At 44.8% G+C, this 22,222-nt stretch overlaps 1 protein-coding gene across 1 annotated transcript in view; it reads right to left on the bottom strand.

Annotated features, from left to right (window-relative positions):
* Smoc2 (SPARC related modular calcium binding 2) overlaps positions 1-22,222 on the bottom strand; it is a 129,694-nt gene that overhangs the window by 49,180 nt on the left and 58,292 nt on the right. The window contains exons 5-7 of the mRNA XM_028783487.1: positions 12,841-12,888; positions 9,788-9,838; positions 8,175-8,249 (exon numbers count right to left, since the gene is read on the bottom strand). Of these exons, the coding sequence (XP_028639320.1) occupies positions 8,175-8,249; positions 9,788-9,838; positions 12,841-12,888 (174 nt within the window). The remainder of the gene's footprint in view (positions 1-8,174; positions 8,250-9,787; positions 9,839-12,840; positions 12,889-22,222) is intronic.

The raw sequence follows: 22,222 nt of genomic DNA, 5'->3' as shown, positions 1-22,222 counted from the left end.
AATGAGCCAGCAATACAAATGATAAGATAGTTCTCTAGAACTATCTGTTAGAAAGTAGGTTAGGTGAGGAAGTTCTAGTAGCCTCTACCAGCATCTGCAGAAGACACATGTACAGCTGCAAATGCAAGAGGCCACACTCTCTGTCAGGATCCCACGGTGAGATGCTGCCTCAGCCCAGAGCCTCTCACTTTCTGTGCTTCTCAAGGCCTGGAGGACAATAAGCCCTCCAGGTAGCCCTGACGGTTGTTAGGAAAAAGGCCTCAGCTAGGCTGGCACTGCTCAGGAGAATGAGCATGCTGCCTCAGTCTTTGAAGTCCAAGAACTCTCATGCACATCTGGAAACAGCTGTTTTCTGATCTTCATGGAGACATCACAATACACCTCTTCCTTATCAGATTCTTGCCATTCTTCTAGGTTCCGTGAGGAGGATCACAGGGCCTGGCTAATGCATTCTGCCATTAGAATACTGTCTCTTCTCAGTTCTCAGACACAAGGTCCCTTTTCTGTGTCTAGGGGTTTCTTCCAGAGCCAGAAACCCCCCCCCTCCTCTGTATCTGCCAGAGCCAGAACTCACTTCTGACCACAGCCGGGCAGCAGAGAAACACTAACAGGAAATACATGTTTAGGGCATGTACAGTCAGAATTCTCTGCACAGCCCAGTCCTCTGTCAGCCTGATCGACCCCACCCCCATCCTCCCACACCCAGCCATCTTTGGAAATCCTCACATCTCTTCTGCTAAAAACAGCAAGAGAAACCAACATTCCAGGTTGGGCTGTGCATCCACATAGGATTCTGAAACGTGTGCTTGCCATGGAGACAAGTAGCTCCCGGATCGTGGAGCTCTTTTAAGAATGAAATGATACCGTGTGTAATCAGAATCCTTTGCTTGATGCACAACCAACGTCCTACCCTTTCTGTTCTGGATCTCCGTTTACACAGGAAACCCCTACTGTACCAGCGATTCGATGGTGAATTGAATTTTATTTCTCTTCAGAGAATAATGTCAAATGGGCTTCTCTACGTGGAGATGTATTGCTGTGTTTCCAAGCAGCCTAGCCCAGGGTCCACTTGATTTCACTGCCATTTTTTTTTTTAACTTTGGAGCTTTGAAAACTCTGATCACTTACAGTTTGATTGAACATTGAAATCCAAGAGCTAAACATGTTTGAAATTAACATACTCCCTTCCCCCTTATATTTAGGAAATTAAATCCACTCTACCATTTACATTTTTAAGCAGGATTTTAATGAACATTTTTAAAAAATCATGCATGGTTACAGCTACACTTAATAGGAATTATGTAATTTATAGATTTTGATCTCTTCGAATGGCCAAAGCTTTACAACTTAAGAGTCTAAATGGTATTTTGATGGTTTTATAAGGTTGCTTTTGAAAAGAAAAAAAAAGGAAAAACCTAGAAGTTACAAAATGAAGTGTAACTCATATTATTTTCCCCCAGGGAATGCAATTTAGCTTGATTTAAAGCAGAATTAAAAGATAATTATCTTTTGGCATTAATTTTAATACATGCAATAAAGCAAAAGTTATCAATCCCGAATAAGGCAGAAAATATTTCCACTGAGGGGGTCCCATAAAACCATAGGACATGGTGACCATCAAGGGTGTCCTTTTGGATATAAGCCAAGGAACTGTTTAACTGTTGAGGAGGGACAGGCAGAGGGGAGGGGAGGAGGTATCCAAAGATGACACAACCCAGGCCTCTGTGTTTTCTCCAGCTTGTGCAAAATCCAGAAAGACAGTAAAAGGTTGACAAGCAGCGGTCTGCAGAGAGACAGGCAAGACTGAGTGCAGGGAGCATTCTCCCCTGGAGGTCTGCAGAGGCTCAGCCTTGGGCTCTAGAGCTGTTGGAAGAGCCAAGGACAGAGAAAAAACAGATACACAACATCTCCTCTCTGCACTTAAAAATAAACAAGGCTGTGAGACATCCAACGCCCAGATTCCCTACTCTGTACTGCAAGTGGGAGGAAGGTCCAACTGCTGAAGAAAGAGCTGTACCCAGGAGCCCTTCAGTGGTATAGATGAGGGCCAGTCCTTGGCTAGTACCCAGGCAGGACTGCCTGCAGGCTAGGTGACTGGAACTAAGGCCACAACAACCTGACCTAAGAGGGAAGACTTGAGATTACCCAGCCACCAGGAACTACAGTCCTCAGAACCCACCCTTGAACTAGTAGCTGGATACTCTGCTCACCATAGCTCTGTACTATAGGGTATAGCTATAGCCTTTCAGAGCTCCCAGGTGGTAGGAAACATGGAGAACTCTGTGTTACTCTAGATAACAGAGCCTGCCTTACCTGGAGGAGCATCAATAGATCTTCCTGACACAGAGGGAAGTCATACCATCTTCCTACTCTCAGGGTTACCAGAGGAGACAACTCCAGATGCTGTGCTCCATGGACTCCATTCAGCCCTTGGTAAGTACCGCTTGTGTGGCTGATCTGAAGTCCCCATGGTTCCCATTTGGTCTGGCAGTAACCTCTGAAATATTTCAGTGTTCATGCAGGGGTAAGGAAAATGAAAGGTAGCCACTGCTGCCCCACCTGGTATGGAGTTCACAGCAGGGCCTTTGGTTCCTTCAGTCCTGAATGCAAAAGCCCATTTGTGGAGATCATGGGCTCAAACCAGAATCTACCAGGTGGGTAGCTCTGAAGTCTATATTGGTGTTCATGCAGATGGTGGGTGCCATAGTTGCTGCATAGACACAAAAACCATTGTTCATTATCTTGAGGCTTTGGACTCTAGGCAGAATGTTCCTCAAGCGTGACCAGAATAAACACCAATGTCTTTGCCTCCCTCCAGAGGTGAGCTTAGCCTCACCTTTCCCTAGCTATAGTCTCTGAGAGGAGACCTCTCACCTGCTTCCTTGCAAAGGGTTTGGATATGAGAAGTAAAGATATCTTGTGAGGTCTCTGTCAGTCTGACTCCAGTCTGGTTCCATTTTGAAATGATTCTGTTTTCCCCACTCTGTCAAATCCCACGGGGAATGGGCAGATTACATCATGATTGTTCACGATGAGGAGGCATTAAGGGCACAGAGACTATCTCCTCTCAAAGCTCACTGCATAGGCTCTGATGGATAGGTACCCCAACTCTGGAAGCTCCGATGTAGGTAGGATGCAGAAGACAGTACCAGTGAGTTTCTCTCAGACGTTGGATGGTTACCTGCATGACCTTTTCTGTCTTAAAGTAGTAATCACTCATTTACCTACTGTCCTGGCAGGATGTGGTGGCAGCTCTGACCCACACTGACTAAAACAGGCCAAGGAAGGAACTGTTCAGTATGAGAGATCAGAAGGACAGGACACAGCGGATCAGTGCTAAGTGAACATTACGTGGTATCTATTCCGTGCTAGAAACTGGCAGGTTGTACTGCACCTGTCCACGGAATTCTCTGGAAAAGGCCTTGCAATAAGCCAGAGAGCAAGTGTGCTTGGAGAGCCTGTGCCTGCTGAACCGAGAAGCCCTTCAGAGGCTCCCAGGGAGTCACTGAGGACTTCTCACCTGGAAGAGTATCCTTGCGACATCTCCCAGCTACCACTCAGACATAGGAAGGGGAGAGGGTAGAACAGTGAGTTTGGGCCACACTTCAACTTGATTCTGATCATCAGGACTCTGCTGGCCAAAGGCAGGCTGCAGGTAGTTTCCCATCCCCTCCTAGCCCTCCTTCTGGTCTTGTCCTTCCACAAAAGAGTTTACACAGACATTTCTGCATTAAATTAAGTTAAATTAAAAGACCCTAGTCCCTACTCCATATATGACCCATAGCAAAAAGCCCCAAGCTATTGATTCATCTGTGGATGTTGAGAGAAGTTTTGAGCCTTGTTAGAGTAAGAATCCAGTTCTTGGTCATTTGGGAAAGATTGTGACCTCTGAAAACAATGAGTACACAGCAGCTTGGCCCTTGCTGATTGTTGTTTGCTTTTTCTTGTTTGTTTGGTAAAGGATGATGCTTGCTCTGTAGAGGGGAAGTATAGCATGTGAATATGGTCTAAATAAAATCTTGCTGGAGAGTCTTCAAGTCACTCATCCACGGAAAGATCTCTCCTCCCAGAGACAGACAACTGGCCTAACATCTCATCTCTATGGTTCTTTTTTTTCCCAAGGCATATCATCTGGCTCGACTACACATGGCTTTAGAAGTGCAGAAAGACCCTCCTGTTCTGATCTTTATTCCCACACAGACAGGTTCTATCTGTGTATTAAACTGACAAGCCTTAGACTTGTACTCTGGAACATGCTTCTTATTTAGAGTGGGTCATAAAACCCTGTCTTCATTACTTTCTATTGCTGTGAAGAGAAACTATGACTAAGGCAACTTGCAGAAGAAAGTATTTAAATAGGGAATCACTTACAGTTTCAGAGGGTAAGTAGAGTCGATCACTATCATGGTGGGTAGCTTGGCAGCAGGCAGGCAAGCATGGCGCTAGAGCAGTTGCTGAGAACTTACATGTTGAGACAACATCCAATAAGCTTGGAAAGAGGCAACTGGAATAGTGTAGGCTCTTGAACCATCAAAGCCTACTCCCAATGACATATCTTTTCCAACAAGGCCACACCCCCTAACCCTTTCCAAACAGTTCCACCAACTTGGGAAAAACATTTAAACATATGAGCCTGTGAGAGCCATTCTCATTCAAAACACAACAAACTCTATACAAATGAATATTCACGATTCATGAATAACATTTACTTTGTAACGGTGCTAACAAACAATTCAAGAGAGAAAAACTGGGCATCCTTTTTAGTATTCTAGACTTAGTTTTTAAAGGGTCAGGTAAAGGTTTGAAAAGCACGATATACATTAGTAAAGGACACAGACTAGAGTCATATATGTTTAATGAGCACATGGGTTAATAAACAATAATTAAAAGACTCTTACAGAACCTTCTATCCAAAGCCATGATTGACTTTGTAATCAATCAATGTATATCCATGAATAGAAAAATAAAACTTAGTATAGTGAGATGATTCAAGACCAGAAAGAAGTGAACACCTTTTTTTTGCATTGACAGAAAAATTTGAATAATGCATTCTTAAGTAAAAAGCAAATTTATAATTTACTCATTAATTTAATGTACATTGATTGGTTCTCTTACTAGGTGAGCCAACCAAGATAATAAAATCTAGGAATCAAAATATAAAGGCACTGAAACACTCTCTCCCTCTCTCTCTCTCTCTCTCTCTCTCTCTCTCTCTCTCTCTCACTCTCTCACTCTCTCATGATTTATTTATTTGTTTTTGCTTGCTTAACAACATCATGACAATGATACCGTGAGGGCCCACCAAACATAGGCTGGCAAGACTCTGCTAAACTACAAAATAAATATTCCTTATGTAGCTACTACGTGTAATTTTCATAGACAAGAGAGTCTTGTATTTTATTTGCAGTAACGGCTCTTGCTGTTCCTGAATACCCTAGAGCCTATTTAAGGTTTGCACTTAACTTGTCTCATGATATTTACCATGATACCCTACAGATTTTATAGTAAAAATCATACAATATTATTTGAATATCAAGTCTTGGGAGAAATGCTAATTTATGCATATTGTTTGCAAATAAAAACAGTTTGTTTCTAGTTTGTCATTTACTGTAAAGGTGCATACAAGATTCATAGTACACTGTCAACACTTAAAATGCAGAGCAATAACTCATAAATTATAGCTCTCATAGCTGCTGTTTGTCAACCCAGGATAAAATCCAAGTAGGAAAGTACACTACTTCCAATCAATACTCCATCTCTTAAATATTTTGTTAAATAAACATCTTTGTATCTACTAAAGATGATTATAAGTAAAGGTAGCTTTTAAAATAGAAATTAAATACAAACAAAAGTCTTCTGATGGCCAAGTTTACAAACAATAGTCAAGCCATAGGTCCCTAAGAGTATTTACAGCTTTGCAGCTCATACCTCTTTTAATGTCCTACAATACCATGTGGGAGCTACCTTTTGACCCTCAGAAACTAGACTATAACAGTTAAACAAAGCCTAATAGTTTCATGGTCTGTTTCTACAAACCAACTTAATGTTTATGTTTTGAATTCCACTCACATATAGAAATTTAAAACAAACTATAATAACTTATGTAAGCTGGACTTTCCTCAGGCATTTTTTTCAATCCTCTGTACACTGAATGCTGGCTCGGTTGTTGAAGGTGAGCTATAAATGGCCTAACACTGGCAACAGTGACTGAAAAATGGTATCATTGCTCTACAAGTTACCTGTCTAAATTGAAACCCTTCCATGGCACAATTAAATGTACCTTTAAGCTATACATTTCCAGTGACTGTTTTCATACTTATCTGTGTGTTTCTCAGATCAAAGTCTGCCACAATTGCATTGCTTCTCTCACGAGAAGTTCTCAAGACCCATTGCTTGCAAACAAGCAATGATTTATTTTCTCATACACGATTGCTTTGATACAGGATCAAATCAGATAACTTTTGTAAGTATGGCAACAGAATTGAATAAAACCTGGTTCTTGAGGTTATGAGTGAGGTTATGAAGGAGGCATACAGGTGACTTTTTATACAGTGGGTCCTCTGTTTAGCCTTAACTGTCAGCTGATACAGCCTAGGGTCACTTGAGAGCAAAGTCTCAGCGGAGGAATGGCCTAGATTATGTAGTATATATGAGAATATATTCTCATATAATATTTTTAATAATAAAAAAACAGGGCATGTATACTCATTTAATATATATACACATATATTTTAAATATACATATACACATATATACTATATGTATACAATACACACACACACACACACACCACACATATATAATTTATTAATTGTTAGCTAAAGGAGGAAAGGAGGGCCAAGTCAACTATGGGAGGCAGATGATCCTGAACTCTGTAAAAAGCACACAGATCACAGGCCTGTCTGCAAGCATTAAACAGCACCATCATGGCTCTGCCACACTTCTTTGGCTATGAAATGAGTTCCTTGATCTGAGGTCCTGCTGTGTGGAATAGTGAGCCTTCACATCATGGGTGAGTAGCTACCTTAACGTCCATCAATGGTGGGCTGTGACCTGGAATGGTAGGCTGAATAAACCCTTTCCTGCCCTAGCTGCTTTTCGTCAGGGTGTTCTGTCACAGAAACAGAAATAAAACTAAAACAACGGGGAAGTTGCCTCTAGTAATCATTGCAAAGAAAAAAAAATCACTTTAAGTTTCCCAACTTTGCATACTTACAACAAGTATCAAAACCTTTGGGTTCTAGCTTTCTTAGAGCAGCTAAGGAGGAAATCTCCATTGGGGACAAGGTGAGGCTCAGCCATGCAGAGCCAGGGCCAGAAGGAAATGGTCAGAGACCAACATAGAACAGCGCTCACTTACTCTTCAGCAGCCCACTAGCCATTCCAGGTAAGCTTTCTGTCACACCATGGAGCTCCTGTCTCACACTGTGCGGTACCATACAATAAGCATTTCCAAACAGGGCATTCCTGGGGATTTGAGATTGAACAATACCAGGCACAGTCTTCCTGACAGTCAGTCCTCTTTGTGCTGGATATGGAGACACATAGATTCTTCTCTTCTGAGCTGTGACACTTCTTAAAGTTCTACTGTATCATATGTAAAATGCACTTTAAAAGATACATACAGCCCACCCCAGATAGAAGCACTCTGTGCCAGGATGCCCTTGGGAGTAGCTGCCTCTCATCTCTGTGCACGAGGTCAATCCCAGGAAATTCCTGTGGTCACTCTGACCTTCCTTGGCTGCCTACCCACCAACCCAGAGGACAGCTTCAGATTTTACAAAAGGCCAGAGGAAGCAAGCAGGACACCCGCCCACTGAGCTCCATAAACTCCCGAAACAGTAGTCACTGACAAGCTGCATGGCTTGTCTACAAAATGTCAAAGCAGTTGCTTGTCATTTCTGTCAGTGCTGTCCTGTAGCAGGTACAATCCATACATTTGGAGGCCTTAACCTAAAACAGCCAAGTGTTCAGACAGCTCAGAAACTGCCTCAAAGAGAGCTCTCACCAACAACCAGCCCCGCTTGGCCTGCACAGCCTACTGCGTGGCTGCACACAGTTCTTTTTGAGAATATAGAGAATCTAATAAAAAAAAAAAGCTTTAAAAACCTGCAGAAGGTAAAATTCTTGAATTAAATACTCCCTTACAGACTGACACCAGGTCCCAATTTACCTGAATTTTTATTGGTCTTGTTCTGCCGACTCTTAACTTGCTCGGTCCAGAGTGTAGGGTAGCGTGAGGCAATATCTAGGAAAACAATAAGGTGAACAGTCCATCAGCAAGCAAGAAGTCCATCAGCTAAGGAATTCAGCAAGGGCTCTGATTCCCCACCCAGTATAATAAATAAAAGTTCACTGCACCTTTCAAAAAGACACAGTTAAAAATGGTTAAATGTATGTGACCAAGGAACCAATAATATAAAATTTTAAATAATTTTTTTCTTAATCTGAACTGGTAACTAAAATCTGTTTGGATAAAAGCAGGTTCTAGGTGTTGTAAAACCCTTCAATGAGCTGGGGTTGTAGCTCGGTGGAATGGTGACTTGCCTAATATACAGGAAGCCCTAGGTTTCTCCCTCAGCACCACCATGTGTGGGGATAAACAGGGGGATGTGGAAAGCAGCCGAATGTACAAACACATCCCATGAAGTAAAAATAGTCATTCATTTAACAAGAGGCTCTCACATGGTTGAATGATTCCACATCAAATAAAACATTTAAAATATCATTCACATCACACAGTTGAGGAAAGTACTCCTTCATATTGATTACCAAATGAGACTGACTGTACATGGCCCTTAAAACACAGACTCTGCACATCACCTGGGTTCGAATCTCCTTCCATGTAGGAAAGGCAGCACCGCAATCTTATGCGTGAACTGGGGTTCTCCAGGATGGAAAGTTAACATGGCAGAGCCCAGAGCAGCCCCAATGCACACTAGCCACTGCTGTTATTTGGAAAGCTTGTAGGGTTCTGCACTCTTGTCATGTGTTAGGGGCGTGTGTGTGCGCGTGTGTATGTGTGTGTGTTTGTGTGTGTGCACATGCATATGTGTGTGTTATAATGCGCATTTCATACACAGTTTCCCCAAAGCCTGATCCCATTTGACTTGAGACCATGACCAATGCTATAAACAATCTATTAAAGGTAAACATAGAGATTTATCCTTGTGGTGGTGTCATAAAGACCAGACATGAGTAGGGAAATGGTACATGTTATCATATCTTTTTGAATGAATAGATTTTCATTAATAAAAATATTAAGATATTCTGCTCAGAAGAACCCTGTGACAATGTGGAAAAACACCAGGAGAAGTAAGAGCCTCGTGACATTGGAAATGGCCCCTCGTGGCCAGCCCACTGGACTGTTCTGCATCTTTATTAAGACATCCACCTGATTTCTTCACACCTACAGTACACTACAGTCAAGCACAGTCAAGCACAGGGCCTGCTTCTTACTGTCTGCACTGTATGCATGTGTGCTGGAGACATCTCCAGGAAGAAACTGGCATATCATGTGCTATCATGGTCTTCTTTCTGCTCTCCATCTCTACCCCTGCACATCCTATAGAAGCATGCTGCAGCATCACTTGTCCAAACTGTGTCTTGTCCTTCCTGGGTAGCTATCTTTCTCTGTGTAGAATGTCTTTCTAGATTCACAACTAAGCGACAGCAGGCAGTATGGTAGCCTTCTTTGTATGTCTAGGTTGTAAATGGCTTGGTATCCCTTCTCAGCCCCTGATTGGCCATCCCTGCTCCCCTCCCAGTTCCCCATCATCAGCTCACCTTCTTCATCTCCTTGGGGTTGAGTCTCCAATGCTGGGGCTGCAGCATCATCTGAATTCAGAACGGAAAAGATTTGCAAGGAGACTACAATTATGAGAGTAAGCTAAATAAGTGTGCATCCAGGTTGGAGCCCAGGACCTGCATACCACCCACAGAACCTCCCAACACAGCCCAGCACAGAACAAAACCCAGTACCCCGGGGGCCCAGGAAGCAACATTGGGCTGCTACCTAAGGGACTGTTACTCTCAAATGCTGTGGGGACCTGAAAGCCAAGGCCGACACGGGAGACCTAAATCATCAGGGCAGTGGCTATTAAAGGGAAGGTAAAGACAAGTGGAAAACTGAGGGCAAGAGGCTAAAAGACCTGTCTACTACAGGCCATGAGGTGGGGGAGAGAATGGAGATCCACAGGGTTTCATTGTGGGAATTGAAACACTATTCCTCCATGTGTTCGTATGCAGATGACACCGAGAGCCACAATCTGCACCAGCATGCCGTCCCTCATGTGCTTCCGGATACTTAGTAGTGGAGGCACAGAGGGGACCTTGGGAGTACTATGAATGGGGTTGGGGGTCTGCAGTGTGGGAAGGGTCAAGCAAATGAAGAGATTGGTGGGAAGGCAGGGTGGACTCTGAGAGGAATGGCCCCATTGCCTGGAGGGTCATCATCACTGAATTTACTGAGCACCTCCCTGTGGATTCCTGTGAAGCTTGGGGTGAGAGCACCTGACATAACAGTGGCTGAGACACTGATCTCTCTCCAACTCTTTCTCTCGGCTGCTTTTATTCTAGCCTGCCCCAGACATTTTGATATAGTCATTTCAGAATCAGCATATAAGACAAGGAATGGCCATGGAGCCAAGCTAGCTGTGACTCCACTCTATCCTCCAGCTGTCTAGAAACCCCACTCAAGGGTTATAGGGGAGCAAAGGAGACCTATTTTTAAAACATTTAAGTCTTTAATAATCTCTTGAAAAAAAAAAGTCTGGTGCCTAAACATCAAAAACTCAATGTGACTTACACGGACTACACAAGCCTAATGTTTGACATAGGGAAAATTTGCTTCTGAATCATTTTATTTTCTAAAAAAAATAAAATGAAAGTAACAATATATTTAAACCAAATGTAATATACTATGAATCTTGAAAGGTCATAGAAGAAGCCATTAAGTGGCATGTATGTCTCTTGGGAGGAGCCTGGGGAGGGGAGGTTGGGGGAATTCTTGCTGGTGTATTATGCTGAGGATCAAATTACCCTGGTGAGATATTCCCAAAATCACAAGGCCCCTGCTGGCTGAATGGAGCCTGGCTGCTAAGAGTGAGGTGGGCATAGTTGGTGATGTCCAGCCCCAAAGTGGACCAGTGCCCAGGCTTTGTCCATTCATCTCAGGCCCCTGTGCGGGTTGCCCTCAGCCCCACAGGCCCTCAGAACACTGTCTCTCACAGCATTATGGCCGCACTGGAAGCTCTAACAAAGAGACACAGCCCATAGAGCAGGGACGCTGTACTTCCCTCCACGTTTCTGCCATGTCTCCCTTTTTTCTCTAAACCTGGATTGTTGCTTCATTAACACTTTTCTGCTGGGTGCCTGTCCAGAGAGCAGTGGAATTTGTTCCAGAGGCCTGCTTGTTCATTGAATTCATTTTTTACCCACACCCCACTTCTCCAGGGGTGTCCTCCAGTGGGCCCTGTGAGCATCCTGAGATAAGGAGATGCTCATGGGAAGCAGAATTCTCTGCCTTGTGGTCCCCTACCCTCATCAAGTGCATTCTATACCACAAAACCATCCTCCTGTAAACCCTCAGGTATAAATTCTCTAGACTGAATGATCAAAGGATGTGCCTGTTTCAGACTCCTCTGAACATATCTCAAACCTCTGTGGATGCTTTAGTTCTCTTTATCTACCCTGGGGGCCTCTCTGAATCTGTCCTAGGACCCTCTGAACTTATTCTATGCTTGTATCTTAACAGTACAAAGGTCTTTCTTCCAGGGCAGGAAGTCCAGTTCCTGGCCAAGAGACTTTTAATTTGTGCCTCAGGAAGGGGGCTGAGTAAACTCGGCTCAACTCGTCTTCATACCACTGCCCTTTGTCAGACTTACTATACTATAACTCACAGAAGAAAGAAATGTCCATGGTTATGTTAAAAAAAATTTCATCTTGAAAATATCTCCTGACTCCAAAGACTAAAAGCAGAATTGTGTTATAGAGACTTCAGGGGAAACTGAGGAAGGTCAAGGGACAAAATGACAGATCTTCCCAAGACATCTCAGTGGGCAGGTTACAGCTCAGGAGAAGGTGAACTTAGTCATGAAGTGGCCCCCAAAGAAAGAAGAGAGTGTCTGTCCTTTGCTCAGAAGAGCATTGCTACAGAGAAAGCTTTTGCCTCCTTACAGATATCATGGTGTCCTTGGCCATTTCTATGGCTCAGAATGTATAAGATGCCAAAATAGTGAACCTCTACTCTCTGGCCAAGTGCCTCTCTTGATGCTGTCCGAGTCACTCAATGCACCTATAATAGAAGTCAGCACTCCCAAAGAGACCCTGAGATACCCATAGGATTGCCTGATGTACGTACAGTTGAATGTAGGTCAATAACAGCCCAACCACAGCAGTACTCATAGATTCACGGTAGTTTTTGAACCTGCTACACCCACGGTGGTACCTGACACCTCCCAAGTTGTCCTCATATACCTGTGGTGTTACCTGACAAACCATAGCTGAGCAAGGCATTCCTACCTACAGCTGAACCTGCCACGCCCACAGCGTTAGCTGCTATCTTACAGTTCTCTTCATACACTACAGTGCTATCCAGCATACCTACAGTTGAACACAGCATATCCACAGTGGTTCTGAGCCCCTTTCAGAGGTCCCCACACAAGCTGAAGTCAACACCCCTGAGCATACTGCCTGACCCCACAGGTGACTAGCAGAAGGCAGGACTGGATCCATGTCAATGGAAGAACTGGGCAACCCCTTCCACTGTATTTCAGCTTTAACTTGAGAGTCATCTCAAGGTTATCTACCATCACGTAAATTCATTTCAAGATAGTTACCTGCTTTTCCAGCACCTTCCCGCTGGGGCAACTTTTCATTTATTGAACCTGAGAGAGAAAAAATAAAGAACGGAATTACAATGCTCTACCAAGTGTTTTTTTTTTTCTTTTGTCAATTAAGGAAAAGAAACTGGCCCTTCTGTTTTAATAAGTTCAAATGCATTCTCATGTACTCGTTAAATTACACAAGTTACCTGGCACCACGGGGGGGGAACTCTAGCCAAAGTAGTGACGCTGACAGAACAGGGCAGTCCCCATTTCGTAGGCTCTGCAGCTAAGTGTGGAAGACCTTTACCCCAACATATGGCAATATATGCACCAGAAAAGCATCCTGCATCCTTGTCAGCACACATGGACACGGTGAGTGACGGAGTCACAGGGTACAGACCAGACAGGGCATGAAGCTAAAGGAAACCAAATCCTTGGATTCAACTTGAGTCTGATTATGGGAAGAAAGGAAAACTGTAGACTTGTCTTTGGAAGAAGGACACAGACCACTGACAGATCTAAGGAGTGTGACACTCTCAGGATAGTGAGGGACACAGGCTGAGGATATCTCAGGTGCTTGCTTTGCAAACAGCCATGCTGGGGGTGCTTGTGCTTCTACCGAGCTCATCTCCCTTCTGTGTGAGGGCCGTGTGCTCACCACACCGTCCACGTGTGGTTTGTGGACACAGGTGTTGATGTTGCACAGTGTGGACACAGTCCTCACAAGTCCGAGGCATTGTTCTTTTGCTTCCAAAGCATTGGATACCAACTTCTTCCACATCTCCACCTGCTCAGGGTATGGGGTTAGGGGTGAGCTTCTCAGAACTGAGACTAATGTAGTGTCCCTTGGTGAAGGTGCCCGAACTTATAATTTGCTATGGTTGTTTTTGGCTATGAATATAAAACTGGAAAGAAACCAACACTTCCATTAAAGGTGAAGATGACATTGTGACATCATTTCAGTTGCTGATATTTCTTGAAAAACAGTAGGAATGTGTTGGGAGACACAAAAGCACATGATTCTGAGACTCCTGGATGCAGAAGGCTGCTCTGCACGTTACAGCTCTTTCCTGTCGTTTCCTAGCTACTGCCTAAGCTATACCTTAGACACATTAGCCCACAGCCCAGGAGGCCAGAAGGGCAACTGGACTTTCTGGATCATCAGCGTGCACCCCTACAGGTGCTGTCTAATGCAGGTACCTTCCTAGTCCCATCTAAACTTTTCTCCTGCCTGGGAACTCTATGGCTTCTGGGGTCTGGGTTTACCTTGGTAAGAATCAGAACTGTCCTCTCTGTGCCTTCCATGGCTTCCTAGCCTGCCCCATCTTTGGGGATCAGCTTCTTGCACAGCTCCCTTGTCAACACACCCTTCTGCTCACCACGTGTAGCTATGACGAATCAAAGATTCATCTCTTTTGACTGCAAATGACAGAATTTTGGTACTCTCTCTGAGCATGTGTGTGGGAGGGTGGGTTTAATTTGTGAATGAAGTATAAATATTCTAGATGATTAAACTACTCCCTTGAGAGAGATTCTTGGGACTGAATTAAGATAATCTTTTGTAATCTGAGGAGGACACAGAGCCAAGCTGCTGACCAGAAAGCTGATTAGAGACAAGATCAGGAAAAGACTTGACAGCTTACCACCACCACTCTCTCCCTGGGGTGCTAGGGTGTGCTCTCTTGAGCAGCCAGCACTCTCCTCAGGGCACCCAGGTTCTTTGGGAACATCCAGCACTGAGTTCACCAGGCCCCTCAGCATTCATGGTTAGCCAAAAATAGTTCCATCTTGATCCTCATCTGTAGGAAAGAGCTTCGACACAGAACCAAGTGTCCCTGATCACACACTTTGCCATCCAAACATTGTGAAATAAGGAGTTTGACTTGGTGAGATCTGGATTCTGTCCAGAATCAAAGACTCCAATGGCTTGGCTTTCTGTCCTAGCCTCCCTGCAAGGTTTTTCATGAAGGTCTGGAAAGGGCACTGAACACAGGTCTGTAGCCAGGACAGTGGATGAACCAAGGGAATCCAGGACCAACAGGGCAGCTGGGATTTCTCACAGAGCTTGCTTGTCATTGCTATCTACAGTGGGCTGCCCCTCATGTGTCACTCCCCAGACCAGCACCAGAAGGACACGCTAAATGTTCTCTATCAGTGAGCTTCTGTCATGTGAAAGGGGCCTTTTAAGTAGGGTGTCATTTTTAGCAATTGCAGGAGGTATTGTAGGGGGGTGGCCCATGAATTACAGAGAAGTACTGAACTCTTGATCTTGCAGCCCAGGGAGTTGGTTAAAATACAGATCCAGACACATTGCAAGAACAGAGGGCTGCCCACAGCCTCATAGAGAGTAGTTCCCTAAGCACAAACTATTTTCCCAAGTAAGAGATGAAGGACACTAGGGAAGCAGCCGATGTGCTGGTATCTGCTCAGACAGGTGGCTCTCACTCACCTAAAAGAGCCAGTGCCTCCCTCAGAGGACAGTTAATACAGCAAGAATCACCCCAGAAATCACCAACTCCACAGATCATATGGATCCTCTTGGGAGAAGGACTGGAGAAGGTAGGGAAGTTGGGGAAAGAAAAGAAAAGACAGATTGTGCTCTCTGTATTAGGACAAGAATTTTTCTTTGTCACTTAGCAGGTGCCAGTGGCTTCTGCTCTCTCACTGTCTAACAAGAGGCCATGAGCATGGTGTGAAAGATCAAGCCAATACTGAAAGACACAGGATGGTAGGAGAAGAGAGCATATGGTCCTCAGTGCATCTCAGCTGTGTGACCTGGCAGATGTTGGGATTTACCTCCTCTAAACCTATTTTCTCCCGCTACAAAATGGGCAGAGCGTGTGACGCCTGTAACCCCAGAACTTGGCTGAGGCACAGGGGACTCTCTGATTTGAGGCTGGCTTATGCTACAGAGCAAGACTGCCTCAAGAACAGCCACAACCACAAAGCAGCAAATGGGCAGTGTGGTGACCTCATACAGAAGCAAGCCAGCAGCAGCAATGTTGACTGTCCCCTCAAAATGACCCATGCCATTACTCTGTGTGCTCTACACGTAGACAGTGAAGGAGCATGCCAGCTCATTGGAGCAGAGCTCCCACAGCCACACCACCACGCCCTCAGCCATCAGCTTCCGTTAATTTGTTGGCTCATTTGTACAATCATTCAACATGCCGCCGTATGCTGCAGGATAAACAGCACAGTGACATAGCACCAGAAAGGCCAGGCTAATGCAGGGAGACACACAGGCACCCACAGCATGTCTGCATGGGAAGTAAGCACCTGAGTACCTCTCACCCTGTGTCCCTCACTGTCCTGAGACACTCACACTCCTTAGGTCTTTTGATACTAACAGCTCAAGACCTAGTACTACTGTTATGCCCAAGACACAGATGAGGAAACTGAGTCCTGGAGGGCTAATTGGCTACTGAGTAGCAGACTCAACCCACTCTCTGAAGCCAGCAGGCGATCAGAGGAGAGAGCAGTCAGCTGCTGGAACAGCTGGTGTGAGGGATGTATCCATAGTCCTTTTCTGAACTCTGAAAGCTCAGTCTACAATTTTCTAGTCTACCTCCCCACAAGACAATTAATTCTTTAAAGTATCCAGGGGTCCCTTATGCCACCTCCTTACTCCCTGGGACTGCTGAGGGAATAGGGCACAAGCCATTGCCCATTTGCTCTCTTCCATGACCTGGGCCTGACCTGATCCCCTCCCAGATGTGGGTCCCCTCAAGCTGATTGAGGGAATCTCCTCTCATGCACACTGAGCCAGCTCCACTTCTAAAGTCTGCAGTGTCTTCCTCAAGACAAAGTAAGAGTTAGTAACTTCTTGGATCTGATGCAAAGCTCTCCCCTCCTGCTCTTCTTAGTCTGCACAGAGGGAACAGGCTTCTGTGACTTTTGCCTTCTGCACAATCTTGGTAGGATTTAACAGACAGAAGTAACACTGTGAGTAGGTAAAGCATGGCTATCTGCCCACATTGCACAGAGTCACAGGTCTGGCCCAGGAATATAGGCTGCCCTCTGCATCTCTTGTCTCATGCTTCAGGAGTAAGGACCATGTAGGAAATCATGAGGTGATGCTTGTTTTAAGGTTTGTATCCTATCTCCAGAGGTACCCAGGTATTGATCTTTACATGAGAGATATAACCTGGGACTGCTTACTTATAAAATGCTTCTTAATGTTTTTCAGAAAGTTTATTAGAAAATATGAGGGGGCCCCTAGATGAACTACAGATGGCAAAGCATTCTGTAAAACTAATTTTACAGAATTTTTTTTTCAGAAGCATTCTGTAAAACTAATTTTACAGGGACTGTGCTAGCTAAGCTCAGGGGCTATCTTACTTTTTGTCAACCTGTTGAAAGGTCACCTGGTCCAATCTAAGGTCATTAATCCCTGGGTCTTCCACATCCTGAAGTAGAATTCTCTGGACCAAGCATCAGAGATGGGCATCAGCCTGCCAAGCCTTGTCAGGATGGCCACAAAACTACAAGTCGCAAGATTGAACACTTAAAAACTTGTTAGTAAATGGACCAGGGCAGGCACCTTTGGTGTTGCTCTGTCTTGTTGGATTCTTACTGAAGCACCCGTCTACCATCAGCTCCAGATCTGGTCCTCGGTATGGGGGCCAAGCAGTGTGGTGGTACCACATACAAACCATACTGTTTCTCTCCCTCTGCTGAGAATTGAAATCTGAAGCCAAGCTCTGGCCCTAGCTAGTACAGGCATCCTTCTTGGAGGAAAGTATCTTTGTTTTTAACATTTGCATCTATGCTCAGCCATGTAAGTCTTTGGAAACAGAAAAGAAAGAAAGAGGGCAGGAGAGAGGCAGGGGAGTGGGGAGAAAGGAGGAGGAGGGGGGCAGAGGCAGAATGAAAATTAAATCCCTGAGGACTACACATGACCCTCTGAAGATCCTGCATCCTTTACCACCACAGGACACACAAGAAACAGAACGGATGATTGGACATCTTTCTTGCACATTTCTGGTGCCAGGATATGCAAGCATCAGCTGCAAACCAAGAGCTCTAAGCATGCAGGGCTCCATGAAGCACCCAAGTCTCCAGGCCATAAGCAAGGAACACTGGCTCTCAGGAGGAGGGACAGGAACACCAGGGAACAGCTCAGTCCCTCTAAAGCACCTTTGTCTTTAGCTTCCTGTCACCACTCTTCTTGAAGCAATCCCTACCACCACCACCACCACCACCACCACCATCACCGTGGAAGTCTGTCCTCAGGCCCTCCCCCTTTCTATACCTGATCTATGCACAGACATAATCCAACATAAAGACATCAGAGTCAATAGCACTCAGGAACAAGACCCTCTTCTATACATCCCAAATCTGCCTTTATTTATGAGAACCACCCCTCTGTAGTATTTTTCCAGATGCCACTGGACAGAGTGGATTGTATTCTGTACATGTGTGCAGTGCTTGTCCATTGCTAGCCCAGGCTCCAGGCTACACCAATGTCTGCCAGGCTCCATTCACTGCTGGCTCCCTGGTGGCCAGTGCTTGACAATAGCTGTGATAATTGTGAACAGTGAGTGGCCTGCTTGCGAAACAAATCCAGACAGGAATACTCCAAGAACTGGCCAAGCACTGCCCTGTGGTGAGAAGAGGCTGATGGCTCAGGAATGCCCATTGAGGAGTAAGACAGAAAGAGGAGGTAAAGATTAAAGGGGCTTGACATCTCTTCACTTTCTCTTCTTCCTGAGACCACTGCTCCTCACACCTAGCTCACCAGAGGGAATCAGAAGGGCAGGGAAGTCACTGGCTTATGATTTATGGGCTAATTACTTGTTAGTGCAAGCAGTGGACATCAGTGAAGTTTGGCATGATGGAAGCCTGTGAAGGAGACTGGCTTTTTCAAGTTTGTAAGAAAGGAATTAGGGCATCTTCCTCCTGACCCCTCATGACAATTGTGGATCAGGATTCAGAATGTAAACAGAATTGTTCAAGCCCAATGGGATGTTAGTCAACTGGATCTGGTAGCAACTAAGACATCAGCCACTCAGCATACCTGTGAGGGGGACTTTGGGCCAGGGCATTTAAAGTGTCCACATCCTAAATGTGGACATCACCTTCCAGTGGCCGTCGGATAAGAGGAAGTCTGAGGGGAAGGCTTTGTTTTTGCCTCGTTACCTTCCCACTGCTGTGGCTACTGCTGCTACATCCACTCCTTTGTGGGCATCAGAACCCAGCTTGTAACATCTACCAAAACCCAGGGACACATCAGGAATTCTCCAGGCCTTTGGCACCAGGGCAGAACTGTGGAGGCATCCAGTCTCACAGACTGATCAGCTACTGAGTTCTGGAGACAGCCACTGTAGGACTATCCAGGTCACAGGATGTAAGGCAATCTGACAAATCCCTTTTATTGTATATCCATTGCTCAGTTCTGTTCCTCTGTGGTCACTACAGGTCACCCCTAGGCCAGGGCTGGCTTTGTTTGCTCAGAGCTGTAAATTCCCTGCCCTGTGTTGTGCTTTCCTGTGTCTTCTGACTCACACAGCTGTCAGCTCCATGGCACCAGTGAGAGAGACAGGGGGTGAGTATCTGTCTGCACCGATGTTTATCCTACTGCGAGGCTAGCACTCTGTGTTGTGTTATCCTACAGACAGTCCCAGGGTTTGGCTTTTATAGCCGGTGTTGCTGTAGGCCTGCCACTTGTCTGCACCCTCCACACAGCTGTGTTCCTCCAGGGTCCTTTCCCAGGAGAAACGTGCAGAGCCCTGAGTGATCAGCTTACACACTGTCATGGGTGATCTATTGTTCTGTACTCTTCCTTGCTACAGTCACCTCTGGGTTTCTCTCTCCAGGCCCACATTCTGAGAGTCCCAGGAGGATTCTAACCTGTGCTGCCCTGGCATGAAGACACAAAGACACTCTCCTCTAGAAAATGCTACTGCTTTGACCACTTTGGAACTGAGATGTTCTGCATCCATGGTTTCATGAAAATGTGGAATGACTGTTCATGCCTCACCCAGATCTTCCTGGTGCAACTAAGGACCTGGGGAGGGGCTCTGCACTATGTCATTGGATACAGCCTAGAAAGGACACCAACTTCTATCCCCACTTAGATGCTACAGAGTATGTTTACCTATGGTCCTAATAAGCACATATAGACACACATTCATACACACATGTGCAAACATGTATACATATGTACACATCCATGTATATGTACCATGTATATGTATATACCATATATATACATTCACATACATATATATACATATATACACCACATACATACATATACATACACCATACATACACACATACACCCACATGTAAACATGCACATACTTATACATACACACTTTCACACACATACCTATAGACACATGTACACATTGCAAACACATACATGCCATGTACACATATATGTCACGGGTACACATAGACATATACACACATTTAAACGTGTACATATATACATATGCATTCACATATATACATACAAATATTCTGAGAGAAATTTGTGTCTTCTGCTCGTTTCTAATCTAGTTTCTGAATTCCAGTTTCATAGAGTATACCTATAAGGTGAATTTGGCATGAATTTGAAGGCAGAAGATACATAGTGAATTCTGAAGTTTTGCCCCAGTTTAACAGGTGATTTATAACTAGAGGACAGTATGCACCACCTGTGCTGTACATTGCCTACACCTGTGCTGTACATCACCTGTGCTGTATACCACCTGTGCTGTGTGTGACCTACACCTCTGCTGTATATCACCTGTGCTGTACACCACCTGTGCTGTATGTGACCTATACCTGTGCTGTACATCACCTGTGCTGTATGTGACCTACACCTGTGGTGTACATCACCTACACCTGTACTGTACACCAACTGTGCTGTACACCACCTGTGTTGTATGCGACCTACACCTGTGCTGTATGTGACCTACACCTGTGCTGTATACCACCTGTGTTGTACATCACCTGTGTTGTACACCACCTGTGTTGTATGTGACCTACACCTGTGCTGTATATCACCTGTGCTATATACCACCTGTGTTGTAGACCACCTGAATGTTGATGACATGGGCATATCCAAAGCGCAAGCTCCCTGGGGTTTGCAGACAAAATCAGGGCCACTCTAGCCTTCTGTCAAAGCCAGTCCAAAGTAAATTGAAACCCATGACCCCAGTTCTCCTTCAGTCTATGTGATGACACAGGAAGAAGTCCATTGTATCATGTGAGGAGGTTACATTGTCAATCCTTTGAGAGTAGGATGCTCAATTCCCCACAGCCCTTCCTTACATTTCAAAACCCCTCAGTTGCTCAGCACAGCCCAATTTTGCATCAGTTTGCAAAAAATTTAAAACAAATAAGACAAACGCAAAGTGTGCTTTTAGTGACCTTAGAGAGTATAACTGTTAACAAATAACTCCAGCTCTCTCACTCCCATGGGTTTGCAGAATGAAAGCATAGCATGCTACTCTGTGGGAGCCAGATACACCAGTCATTCCAACCTGGTGGGGGAAGGACATCAATTTAATCAACGAGGGAAGGCACCACCAGTCAACTGCAAAGAACACACGCAAATCACTCCCTCAAAATGGGGCAGCCATCCCAAAGATCCTTGAACTGTCCAAGTTGTCCTTTTTGTTTGATTTGGTTTTGTAGACAAAATCTTCATACATATTCCAGGCTGGCTTAGAACTCTCCAGTCTCCTGCCTCTGCCTCCAGAATCCTAAGGTTATAGGTGGGGGCTACTACCCTAGGCTTAGACAACAGATCCCTTTGCTTCTTACCCAAGCACTACACACCAGACTTTTAAGCAAAGGGCCAGAGTATTCTTTCTTCTGTTATGTCAATGTAAACATCGACAGTAGAGAATTTGCATGCAGTCACACACTGCTGACACCTGGTAAGAAAGCTAACACAGTCTATTCCAGAAGCAAAGGATCTTCTGGCAGTGTACCCAAACAGTCTTATGAACAGTTCTAAGGAAGCTTTTTCACACAGAACTCAGCTTTTCTGACAGCGCAGCTAGGATCATGGAATCTTATTGCCCTGTCTTCTGCTTTCTCTCAGGAGAGCAGGTCTGTCTTTTCCTCTACAAGTCTGTACAGGAACTATTCAATGTAAACATTAGCTCATGGGGAAAAAAAACAGCACTTTGTAGGTTTCAGTGGTAAAACAGTTTTGAAATAAAACAAATGTATTTCCATTCTACATGACATAGAGCATGTGGATTTCAGAGATGAACAGTCACTGAGAGACAGTGGTTGTCACATGGTCCTGAGGAGGCCACAGCCAATGATCCCGTGCCCAGTTCCTCTGCCTGGGTCACAACAACAAACAGAATCTCGGCAGGCAGTGCCTGACCCTTAAATAGAAAGTCTGACAGTTAACTCCAGACACTAACATTTCAACCCTCAAGTG

Source organism: Grammomys surdaster, unplaced genomic scaffold (assembly GCF_004785775.1).
Source record: "Grammomys surdaster isolate TR1022 unplaced genomic scaffold, NIH_TR_1.0 1136, whole genome shotgun sequence".
NCBI lineage: Eukaryota > Metazoa > Chordata > Mammalia > Rodentia > Muridae > Grammomys > Grammomys surdaster.
This window is presented reverse-complemented; position numbering and strand designations above follow the sequence as displayed.